Source organism: Epinephelus fuscoguttatus, linkage group LG14 (assembly GCF_011397635.1).
Source record: "Epinephelus fuscoguttatus linkage group LG14, E.fuscoguttatus.final_Chr_v1".
Classification (NCBI taxonomy): Eukaryota; Metazoa; Chordata; class Actinopteri; order Perciformes; family Serranidae; genus Epinephelus; species Epinephelus fuscoguttatus.
In genome coordinates this window covers 20,507,069-20,519,502 of record NC_064765.1, presented here as the reverse complement: position 1 = coordinate 20,519,502, position 12,434 = coordinate 20,507,069, and the positions used below count along the sequence as shown (strand labels likewise).

Genomic DNA, 12,434 nt, shown 5'->3' with positions numbered 1-12,434 from the left:
AAGCTGTCCTGCGTAGGGCTCGGACAGACGTTTGTCCAACTGGATTTGGAGTCTGATGGGAGTTCCCGCAGTAACAGGTTGTCTGTGTGTGCAGGACTGCTGGACGGCGTTGATCTCTGCAGCTAAGGAGGGCCACATCGAGGTGGTGAGGGAGCTGCTGGAGAACAATGCCAACCTGGAACATCGAGACATGGTGAGAGCGTAGAGGGGAGCGTTTTTCTTTATTTAAAATCTGCCGTTAACAGACCTATTTTTTTGTTTTATATATGACAAACATGTCATTATCCAAAACTGTATACTGTACAATAGTAATGATATCATGTCCTCTGGAAAGGCCAAAAAGTTTTGTCAATATTAGGTATCATTACCTTCCTGATTTCTTCTTTATCTGCTATCAAAAAATGGTGGAAATGCCCAAAAAATTTGGTTGAAAAGATAAAATAAAACAAGGGTGTAGAGTGCCACAGGACTAAGGTAAAGTAATGTATCCTCTGTGCCAAAATGACTTGACAAAAGGGATTCTATCATGGATTGTGATAAAAAAAAAAAAACACTCACAATAAATTGATTGTGGCGTATTTCCACATCTGGGATAATGGTGAATATCATGCCCTACAACACCCAGACTACTCAGCAGCCAATTGTACAGGGGACTCTGCAAAAAACAGTAATTCCAGTATCTTTTGGTGCCATTGAAGAGCTTAAAGCATGATAGAGATGTCATAGCTAAACAACATGAAACACTAACACACTTTGTCAAACATCTAACTCTACTTGAACCATTAAACTCCAAAGTTTGATTAACAAGCTGCTCTTACCTTTACTGTAAGCTGACTCTTACAGTACAGTAATATGTAGCATTTATACAGTTGAAAATATAATAAAGTCTTGATTGTATTTACATTAATGATTTCTGTAAAATGGAATGACCCCAGTGTTGGTTGGACAGGATGAACCATTAGCCTTGAAATGGACATAAAATAAAATTACATTACGTGTGATGGCGCCTCTCTGGTAGTAATCCCATTTCCTGAGCTCTGCTTGTCTCTGCATGGGGCAGTGATATGATTTAGCCTTGGGATCGAGACCTTTCAGATGCACACAGCAGTCTGCAGGCTGGCTGTAGCTGCTTTTCTGTATTCATGAGCAGACTATTGACAACATGCAGATGAGATACACATATTTATTACCTGGGGCTGGGCAGGTTTGGTATCAATGTAGATGTCCCAGCACATGAGGCAGTGTGCATTTCTATCAGCCAGAAGGATACTGTATTGGCACATTCCCTTCACTATTTTATCACACGCGATGAGACATTCAGAGCTGATTTTACATCCTTGGCTTCTGTGACTTTATGGACTCAGGACATCGACTGACTCATTGCCGTGCGTCGCGTGTCTAAGCTGTACAGGACAGATCACAGCCAGTCATCACAGTGGGATTATAATAAACCACACTGCGTGATACAGTTCACTCACTGGAAAGTGTGTCACACCAGCTGTAAATAGCACATTTTCCTACCGCAAAAGCTGCTTAGATTTAACCTCTGCTGCTTGAATTTAATACTGTTACTACCCTTACACCTTATTATGATGAAAACACCTCTATTTATGTTCAGAATATAATAAACTGTATATATTCTATATGAAGAGGTGTTTTGTCTCTGCTCTCCTTTCTTGCCCTCACAATTTCTCTGTTCAACTAAACATTGCTCGGTGTGTGTGTATCCTACTTAGGGAGGCTGGACTGCCCTCATGTGGGGAGCCTATAAAGGTCGTACAGATGTGGTCCAGCTGCTCTTGGAAAAAGGAGCCAACTCCAACATCACTGGTCAGGTACTGAGACTGGACACGCTGCATTTCATCTTAGTTCCCCTCTGATAATATCAATGACATCACTGGCATTTATATTAGTATTGAAAATTACAAAGGTAATAGGAATGCTTTTAGTACATGACATGAAAATAGTCTCTGAACAGAGCAGTTTATTTTGAAGAAAGTGTTCACATGATGTGTTCTACTCCATGTAAATGTAATCCAATGTTTCAGATCACTGTTTAACTGACATACCTTTGTTGTAAATGTCTGTACACATACATAACTTCAGAGTAACAAAAATTTGAACACAACCACAATCCTGCTCATCACCTGCACAGCGCGACGCCTCCCCCATCATCTGCTGTTTCAGTCATGTAAGGTGGCTTAAAGCGTTAGTTCGACCGCAGGCCTGACACTGATCATTAGTTACTGTCAGCATGACTTCACCCCTCTCCTCTGGCCCAACAGTACAGCGTCTACCCCATTATCTGGGCGGCAGGTCGAGGCCACGCAGAGATTGTCCATCTCCTGCTGCAGCACGGAGCCAAGGTCAACTGCTCCGACAAGGTAACTACATACTGACAGATGTTCATCATTTACTTGTTTTTAATCACACAGATGATGCAGTTAGTGGTACGAGCTAAAGACATTCAAGTGCTTTGGTCCACGTCCAGCTTCCTGTTCCCATAAGTCCCTCTGCCTTCTTCCTTGATTTATCATCCTTCTTTCATGATTATTCACAAGTCCCTGGAGTTTTGACTAAATAGTATCTTGCCACTTATGTCTCATGCACTTTGTCATGCACTTGTCTCTGCAGTATGGTACCACTCCTTTGATTTGGGCATCCAGGAAGGGCCACTATGAATGTGTGATGCATCTTCTGGCTAACGGAGCTGATGTGGACCAAGAAGGAGCGGTAGGTAGATTATAGATTTCCTGTGAGTGGTTAGCTGTGATTCCACCAAACACTCATGTTATAGTATTCATAGAACTGTTACTGAACCCGTACATACATGTATATTATCCCACAATCTGTTTAGCCTTTCCACTGCAGACAGTACTCTAAAATATAGACAGGGTTGTTACCAGATAGTAAGACAGATATTAATGGCCATGTCACTGCTGATTGTCAGCTGAATGGGGTTGCATGCTGACATTTTCAGAACAAAAAAGAGCAGGCTTGAGTGTTTACAGTCTCTGTCACAATCGATGGGATGTTGAAAAACAGTGGGTTTGTACTCTGAGTCCATGTAGAGTATGAGTAAGGACTCTCTCTTGACAAATCAGCAGACTGCAGTGTTAATAGTTGCACCTTTCAGTAATGGATCAGTGTGCTACTGTAGGTATGAAAAAATGGAACCATTCTACTGTTGCCATCCACAACTTTTGACAATGGAAACTCAAAAATAACTGTTTTAATGTGTAACAAACTGAACTGAACCAGACTACTTGGTGGAAACGGGGCTGTTGTTTACTATTTGTCAGTCACAGTCAGTAGAGATCCAACACTACAATGCTTTCATCTAGGAAGACCTCACATGGTTTGACTTTACAAAGCCTTATTGGCTTTTTTGTACACTAAAAGTTTTCTGTTGCTGTTAATGTGACTAGTAAATATTTTGAATGATAGTCAAGTTGGAATTAAGTAGACTTGCAATTTACAATTGTAGTTTACATAATTATGAATAAGACCAGATTGAGCATTTTAGATGTAGATTCTTCCGTCAAGATATTACAGTGGAAAGACCTCAATAAACTACAAACACCACCAGAATCCCACACTGAGACAATGAATGACCTTTTAAACATCTAATCAAGACATCCCATCATAGTTTAAAAATAGGTCCAAAATGAAAGTTGTGCCGACTTCTGTGACATTACCTGACCCTCAGAATTAGCTGTCCTAGCAACATCGAAATATGAGATTAATATGGACTGTCTAGCTATTCTGCTAAAGTATATGAACACTGTGCATTCAGCAGCTTCATACGTCATTAAAACTGAGAACTATACATCATCTAAGCCTAAAAATAATAGATCAACGTTCACTCACACTGGACACGAACCCCAGTCTCCTGGGTAAAAGTCCTGTGCTTGACCCAGTCATTGACCACAACTTCTTCTCTATGTTGACATTGTTGCTCTTAACGCTACGTCACCTGACTTTCTGGGAGAAAGCTCTAAAGGCTTTTCTCTTGTAATTTTTTTTACCTTAACCTCAGAGAATTTTTCTGATGTTAGCCTAAATTAGTTTTTTCCCCCATAAATTCACCACTTTAATGTCAGATAATATCCACATATTTTTTCTTTTATGTTATGGCTTTAATCTTGGATATTCTGAATATTACCCCCCTTCCTCAGCTCCATTTTATTTCTGTTGTTTATTTATTTTTTTTCCACTGACAATGGCTCTAGTACTCGATACTTAATTAAAGAGCAATATTAGAATTTTTATCAATAAATTTATAGAATGATGTTAATTTATTACATTTGAACACAACATCTACGCAATAATATTGATTATAATTGCAGTTTTTAGCCTTTGAAAGTTTGAAGTCTAAAAAAAATGTAGAAAACTGTTATTTTATTTTTTAATGGTGCTGATGCTTACGTCACAACACCTCCTATTTGGCTTTGCACCCACAATTATTTGCCATAATAATGTTAGGCAGTGTTTCCTAAACAGTGTTAATATTTGATTTGGTAGTCTGAACAGGTAGCTTAACAGCTGAGCAAGTCTAATTTTGTTTTGGGTTCATCATGGGTGCCATGACACACAAAGCGGCCTGTGTTGCTTTCACACAATCAAGATTTAATGCTCCCAAGCGCCACAAACTCATTAGTAAACCGCAATATTAAATAATTGATTGCATCAGTGACGCAGCGCATCTGTGCTCCTTCGAGTCATGTTGCATCTGTGCTGTCACAGACTGAACGATGTGATGGTTTGATACGTAGCATCAATAATCAGATGGAACTATAGTAGCTAATGTTGCACGGCAATTAATTTACGTGTGATTTAGAGACTCTATAGCCTGGAAAAATATATGAGTTATTGGGCTTGCTCGAAGATATATCAATAATAAATTGCTATTTAGCCTGTAGTGTTTCCCAGAGCTGCTGAGATAAACTGATAACATTTGGGGAAAACAATTTGTTAATCTTCAGCCATAAATTATTGAACATTTGCCGTATTGAATGCACACCAACGAAAGATAAATCATTGTTTCTACAGTGCCCTGTCTTTATGTACCAATTCTTAGATTTACTGTTTGTCATTTTTAGCATAATCACATCTATTTATCTTTGTCTTTGTCTCTGTGTTTTCATTTAAATTATTATTTCCTTTATTTTGCAAAATTTTCCTTTCTCTTTTTGAGCTTCATATTTTTTGACACTTTTCCAATCTTAAAATACAATCCCATATCTTCTGTATCATCTGTTTTATATCTGTGACTGTACATAGATATGATTTTATAACTCTTTCATGCATTGACACAACAATGCTGTATGTATAATCTTCTTTGGCTCAGTAAAAATATTTAAAACATACTGAACACCAACCAAAATCCTAACCCCCATTCAAGTAGAGAGAAACATCTGTAATTTTGAAATGTTAGGGTTAGAAATAAAGAACCTTAAATTTAAATCTCTCCTCCCTGTGTCTTTTCAGAACTCAATGACAGCTCTGATTGTGGCGGTGAAAGGCGGCTACACAAAGGTTGTAAAGGAGCTGCTGAAGAGGAACCCAAATGTCAACATGACAGACAAGGATGGCAACACGGCCCTGGCCATCGCTGCCAAGGAGGGTCACACTGAGATCGTGCAGGACCTGCTGGATGCAGGCACCTATGTCAATATCCTAGACAGGGTGAGGCCACCCTACAGCAGCATCGCGCACTTGCTGTTTGAAGACGTGGAAAAGCAGTTGATATGAAACGAAACATAATTTAAACACAATTTGTGCCTCTCCTTCTGTTTTTGCTTTCTGTCTCTTTCACTATCTCTGTCAGAGTGGGGAGACCATGCTGATTGGAGCAGTGAGAGGAGGTCATGTGGAAATAGTCCGAGCTCTGCTGAACAAATATGCTGATATTGACGTCAGGGGTCAGGTAGGGTCTCCTCTCCCACTATCTTCACTACCATATTGATGTTTAAATACAGGCATGAGGCTGTTTGTTTTCTCTATGTGATATGTCCCTCTGTTGTTTCTGGGTAAAGTGAATTTTAATCCATGGGATTACACAAACATACACAGTGATTAATGGTATATAATGCCCTGTGATTGATGCCCTATATAATGCTACACATTATACATAAACAACGCACAATACAAAATAACACACTACATTCTCTGTTAATCCATATGATTTTTTTGACATGGTTTATTACTTACTTACTAGGTAAACTAATATTTGTCATGTCCTTTCTACATCAGGATGGAAAGACTGCCCTCTACTGGGCAGTGGAGAAAGGCAACGCTACCATGGTGAGAGACATCCTGCAGTGTAACCCAGACACTGAGAGCTGCACTAAGGTACAACACACTCAGTAGTCAAGATGTAAAATACACTCTCTCTTATCCTTTGAATTTCACGACTGTTACCTCTAAAGTGTCATGTTTCTCTCTTCATTTCTCCTGATACACATGCGTGTATCTCATATACCAAGTTTATAATATAAAAGTAAAGTCAGTGATAGAAAAGACCACTAAAACATATTTTATGGGGTTTTCATATTATATTTAATGCATAACAAAAACATTACGCAACATCTGATAAGCTAATCGTAGTTACTACAGGAAGTCTGTAAAAAAAAAAAAAAAAGGCAATATGAATGAATTTCAAGCAGATTATTTTCTGACAGTATTGCATCAGAGATGAGTTTTTCTGATGTTTTTAGGAATTTTTTTTATTTTTTTATTTTTTTTGTCTGTGTTGTGTATTTTTTTTTATTTTTACTTTAACAACCATACATACTTAATAGGCTTTTTTTAATTTTATTTTATTTATTTTATTTTTTTATTTTGACAAATTTAGTGTTTTCTTCACCCTGCTGCTTGGCCATTGTTCAGTTAGCTCTTTGTTTAAACTGTGCATTTTTAAAATACAGGATGAGGCTGTTTAACAGAGTGAAGGCTGTGTGAATGTAGCTTGTGTTCAGGTCTTCACTGTGCCCTTATCATGTGAGATTTTTTAAGTTTATATTTTGAATAATAATCACAACTTCAAAAATAACAATTTTATTTTGATTTCTTCACATAAATAAATGAAATGCTGAGATATAGGCCAATGTATATATTTCCAAAACATCTACTTACACTCCTTAAAATCAAGAAGGCCTTGTGACAGTTGTAAAGCTTTGGCGACCCCTAGTGGAGGTCGAGACCCTTCGGTTTGGAACCAATGATTTTAAAGCCCAGTGTTTGTGTGTGTCCTTGCATTTTAGGAGGGAGAGACCCCACTTATTAAAGCCACAAAAATGAGGAACATAGAGATAGTGGAACTTCTGCTGGATAAAGGAGCCAAAGTGTCTGCTGTGGAAAAGGTACTTTGTAAAAATACACACACATTACACACACCTGTACAGAAAATCCTCTCATAACAGGATTTTAATATTTATTTAGTTTAGTAATTTGGGGTATGCTTTGTCTTTGGAGTGATTTCTTGATAGTTACTTTTTAGTTTGATAGTAACAAAAAGCAGTCAACTCAGTGTTTTTCTTCCTTCAGAAAGGAGACACGCCCCTCCATATTGCCATCCGAGGACGAAGCCGAAAGTTGGCTGAGCTTTTACTGAGGAATCCTAAAGATGGCCGCCTGCTTTATCGCCCCAACAAAGCTGGAGAGACACCTTACAACATCGACTGTACCCACCAGAAAAGCATCCTCACACAGATATTTGGAGCCAGTATGACCCGTGTTTCTATTTCATTCAGAAAGAATTGTGTGACAAAACACGCTCACAGCGTTGTTGTTCAGAAATCAGAAAAGATTGAACTGTTTTACTTTGTCCTCTTCTTCTGCACTTCCTTATATTTTTTTCTCTGTCAGAGCACCTGTCCCCCTCTGAGTCAGATGGAGACATGTTGGGTTATGACCTGTATAGCAGTGCTCTAGCAGACATCCTCAGCGAGCCCACCATGCAGCCACCTATCTGTGTTGGACTGTACGCTCAGTGGGGCAGCGGCAAGTCTTTCCTTCTTAAGAAACTGGAGGGTAAGTAAGCTCACAGCATGAAAATGGTCTCATACAAAGATGAAAATAGCTGCATTGGGAAAAATTAGACAGTGCCTTCTGTAACACTTAACAAATGATGTTCAGTGGGTCTGTTTTAATATTGCTTTATATCCACATACTGTCCTGTATTTGATCATTTTTTCCTTCCTCTTGTCCATCAGATGAGATGAAGACCTTCGCAGGCCAGCAGATAGAGCCATTGTTCCAGTTCTCTTGGCTGGTTGTCTTCCTCACCCTGCTTCTCTGCGGCTCAGTGGCCGTGGTTCTGGGCTTCACTGTTGATCCCAGGCTGGCAATCGCCGTCTCCCTCAGCCTCCTCGCTCTGCTCTACATCTTCTTTGGTGAGGAGACAGATGAGCTCGAAATGCAACACTGATGCAATAAGTGATGAGTGTGGAGAAATGTAGTTTTCATTTGACCTGCTCCTCAAGGAGAGCAGCCTCCTGGGAAGTGGTTGTATCACATAAGGCCATGTACTTGTGTTCTGCTTTCATAAAAAAATGAGAATACCAATAAAAGTAAAGATAGATATAAAATAAAATAACGTTGGTAATATTGATATTTATACAAGGTTTTCTGTGTTGAACTTTTGAAGCTCCTTTGATCACGAGAGTGTGCCATTATACAGCTAATACCAAGCATAATGATGACTTCAGCTTTTTAGCCTACATTGTTATTGATTTTTAAGAAAACTTACCTTTGTTTATGAATAGGACTTAACCATATTGTTACCTGACTACAAAGCTGAAACAATTCTGTCTCCCCCACTGTCTCCAGTGTTGGTGTACTTTGGAAGTCGGCGTGAGAGGGAGAGCTGGAACTGGGCGTGGGTCATCAGCACCCGTCTGGCTCGCCAGGTCGGTTACCTGGAGCTGCTGCTCAAACTGATGTTTGTCAACCCCCCTGAACTTCCTGAGCAGACCACCCGTGCACTGCCTGTCAGGTGATAGTGACACACAAACACACACACGACACACAGGTCTAAGGAAGAATTTAAACACTTCACCTCTGCATTTATTGTGAGTTTTAAAGACTATGAGTGTTACATCACTACTTCAGTGTTCACAACATTATTAAAATGAACAGTCCCAGTCCAATGTGCAGCTTCCTGTGTAACCTAACAAATCAAAGCATCATTTCTGTCTCTTACATGTCACACAGGTTCCTGTTCACAGACTACAACCGTCTCTCCAGCGTTGGAGGGGAGACCTCTATGGCTGAGATGATTGCCACGCTCTCAGATGCCTGCGAGAGGGAGTTTGGCTTCATGGCCACCAGGCTCTTCAGGGTTTTCAAGAACGATGAGGTCCAAGGTGATGTTGCCATCTTTGGCTTTAGATGTCAGTCACGTGATGACTCTTATGGCAGCACACAACGTCACAATCAAACCTGCAGTTTGTATTAACAATCATACAGCATATTTGCAACTACAAGCTTGCATTAAATAGGGATAGGATGTGTCACATCAGTCAACTAGTCAATTAAACGTTGCTTAAGGCTGTTTTTTAATTTTAGACAAGTCAGCTAGTCTATGTTTAGTTAGTAATGTCCCTTGGCTGTAGCATTAATGTCCATTAGTGGCAGGCAAATTAAAATATGAATGTGTGCTGTCCTGTTTAATAGCATAATAAACAAGGTCCCCTGAATTATTGGTATTTTATCTAATTTTGCATCACTGCAAAATTAGATTGAGAATGCTGTTGAAAGAATGACACTCTTGAAAGCACAGGGGAGCTCAGGTAAGTATAACTGCTGCTCAAAATGGATGGTTTTCTTTCATCCTTCCTTAAACAGTCTTAATATGTGAAGGCTGCGGTAATTCAGTGTGCATAGGAAACATAGTTTTTGTTAGTGTTCTGTCTCTCTCACATTATCTTCTACCTTCATCTCATACTGCAGGTAAGAAGTGGAAGAAAACATGTTGTGTTCCCTCCTTCGTGCTGTTTGCATTGACACTGGGATGCCTGATCACTGGTATGGCTCTGTTGGCCATCTTTAAGGTGGGTTAATAGAGTAATGAGCTGGATACACTGTGTTTAAACAGTACGCCTTCTAACCACTAGGTGACAGGATGCCCCACTCATCAGTTCCAATACTTTCATTTCTCCAGGTGGACTCTGAGAACTTGACAGTGAATGCAGTGCTGATAGCCATGGCCAGTGTGGTGGGCTTGGCCTTACTCCTCAACTGTAGGACCTGGTGGCATGTGGCCGACTCTGTCCTTAACTCCCAGAGGAAACGGCTGCACAGTGCTGCCAACAACATGCATAGACTCAAGAGTGAAGGCTTTATGAAGGTAGACTAAAACAATTTATTCATTGTACTCAGTGAAGGATGAATGCAAATCCTTCGACGTCCTGTTGTCGTGGCTAAAGGGGCATTCCATTTGCTTATGAAGTTATGACGCTGTAGTTCCTAAAACCAATCAATTTCCTTTGTCCTTGTTTTTAGCAATTGATTTTCTTTCCCTGTCTCACACCAGGTTCTGAAGCATGAAGTAGAGCTAATGTCAAAAATGGCCAAAACCATTGATGGCTTTACCCAGAACCAGACACGCATGGCTGTCATCATAGACGGACTGGATGCCTGTGAGCAGGACAGAGTTCTGCAGATGCTGGACACGGTGTGTGTTTGCACATGTGTGTGTGGGAACAAAAATGATGAGTGGAGCTTCCTTTTGACTGATAACATGAGATACTATAAAGCAATTATATTTTCAACATCTGTCACTCAAGCAAATTTCTTACCATGAGACAGACTGTCGTAGAGCTGCTGCCATTTGGCTTTAACTTTAGTGGGTCTCCCACCTGTGCACACAGAGCCCACACATCTCCAGTACTGTGCAGCCACCCTGGTGTTCCCAGCTGCCTCAGCTCTCCTCCAAGTTTAGATTCTTCCTCCCAGCTGCTGTAATAAAATTTCCTTTAGCCAAATGTTATTATTTGATGAAGTAATCCCAGAGAAGATGGCAACCTCCTGTGTGCTAATGTAATCTTCTCATCTCTGCAAGCACCTCCCAGTCACTCTGAAACCATCTTGTTTTCAGAGAGATTCAAACACAGCACTCTGAAATCCTTTTTTCATAGGTTACACAAATTTAATCTTTTTTTTTTCCTCGAGTCTGTGTACTTTTCCGACCAGATAATTTGCATCAAAGATGCAGATCATGTGATGGCGCCCTGAGCTGATGGTGCTGACAGCTGCTGTAGGGACAGAGGTTCATCATCTTGTGGGGGCGAGGCTGATGGTGCTGGCCAGGGGTTAACAAACCATGTATGCATGTAGCACAAATCGATGTCCTGTGACACTTGGACAATGTCCCTTAGTTAGCAGAGTGGAAATCCCCGACACCATGTGCTGCAGACAGTCAGTTCTCACGGGTGTCATTAACTTTAAGTACTACAACTGACTGGTGCCACTAGCTGACATGTTGTTGATTAGATTGTAAACTTCACATTTTGACACTAAAGTAGTAGACACTCAAAGTTCACAAGCCTTTGTCTGAAAGCATCACGAAAAGTTCTTGTTTGGTGAACACATTTTATGAAAAAATAAAAAAGGGTGGTGCGAGATATCCTTTGCACACCAACTTACGCTTCCTTTCTCGTTTCAGGTGAGGGTACTCTTCTCCAAAGGCCCTTTTATCTCCATCTTTGCAAGTGACCCCCATATTATCATCAAAGCCGTCAACCAAAACCTCAACAGCGTGCTAAGAGACTCCAACATCAACGGACATGACTACATGAGGAACATCGTCCACCTGCCAGTATTCCTCAACAGCAGAGGCCTCAGTACAGCCAAGAAGCTCTGCATGGCGACCCCTGTCAATGGAGAACCATCGTCTGCTGAGGGTAAAGGGCTGATATACAATATATTGTATAGTGCACACATATATGGTGGACTGCACACAGTTTGGGGCCATTTGGGGCATGAATTGACAGGTTCTGTAGATACAGTGCTATTTTAAAGGATACGTCTCTTATTTTATTTAAATGTACTATTTAAGGTTATTATAACATTCCCTATGTATTCAAATCAGAAAATTCGGATACCACGTTAGTTTGGAACCGAAAGTCACACAATAACACAAACAAACGAAACTATTGAAGCGGTGATACACCAGCAACTTCCATGTGCTGCAAGGTAAAATGATTGCTTCTGTCAAAGAAGTATGGTGGCTTTGCAGTACGCTGTTGGAGGGGCTGTCCCAAAACAAGGTAAAGCGGTAAAAATAATCTAAATATAATGTGTAATTAAGCTGATATATCTGTTTTGCTGGTGCCCCCGTCTACAGCAACCGGACTTTTCGACATAAATAGTGTTTTCACCTTGCCAAACACATAGTTGCTGGTCTACCACTGCCTTGAATGGTTTCTTTG

The 12,434-nt window shown here is 40.2% G+C and overlaps 1 protein-coding gene across 5 annotated transcripts in view; it reads left to right on the top strand.

Annotated features, from left to right (window-relative positions):
• The window catches only part of kidins220a (kinase D-interacting substrate 220a), a 55,396-nt gene that overhangs the window by 8,977 nt on the left and 33,985 nt on the right, over positions 1–12,434 (top strand). For all 5 annotated transcript variants that reach the window (XM_049596555.1, XM_049596558.1, XM_049596557.1 and 2 more), the window contains exons 4-20: positions 95–193; positions 1,737–1,835; positions 2,286–2,384; positions 2,635–2,733; positions 5,491–5,688; positions 5,831–5,929; positions 6,256–6,354; positions 7,266–7,364; positions 7,549–7,726; positions 7,870–8,034; positions 8,217–8,396; positions 8,833–8,998; positions 9,217–9,368; positions 9,955–10,055; positions 10,166–10,351; positions 10,538–10,678; positions 11,669–11,906. In XM_049596555.1, the coding sequence (XP_049452512.1) occupies positions 95–193; positions 1,737–1,835; positions 2,286–2,384; positions 2,635–2,733; positions 5,491–5,688; positions 5,831–5,929; positions 6,256–6,354; positions 7,266–7,364; positions 7,549–7,726; positions 7,870–8,034; positions 8,217–8,396; positions 8,833–8,998; positions 9,217–9,368; positions 9,955–10,055; positions 10,166–10,351; positions 10,538–10,678; positions 11,669–11,906 (2,398 nt within the window). The remainder of the gene's footprint in view (positions 1–94; positions 194–1,736; positions 1,836–2,285; positions 2,385–2,634; positions 2,734–5,490; positions 5,689–5,830; positions 5,930–6,255; positions 6,355–7,265; positions 7,365–7,548; positions 7,727–7,869; positions 8,035–8,216; positions 8,397–8,832; positions 8,999–9,216; positions 9,369–9,954; positions 10,056–10,165; positions 10,352–10,537; positions 10,679–11,668; positions 11,907–12,434) is intronic.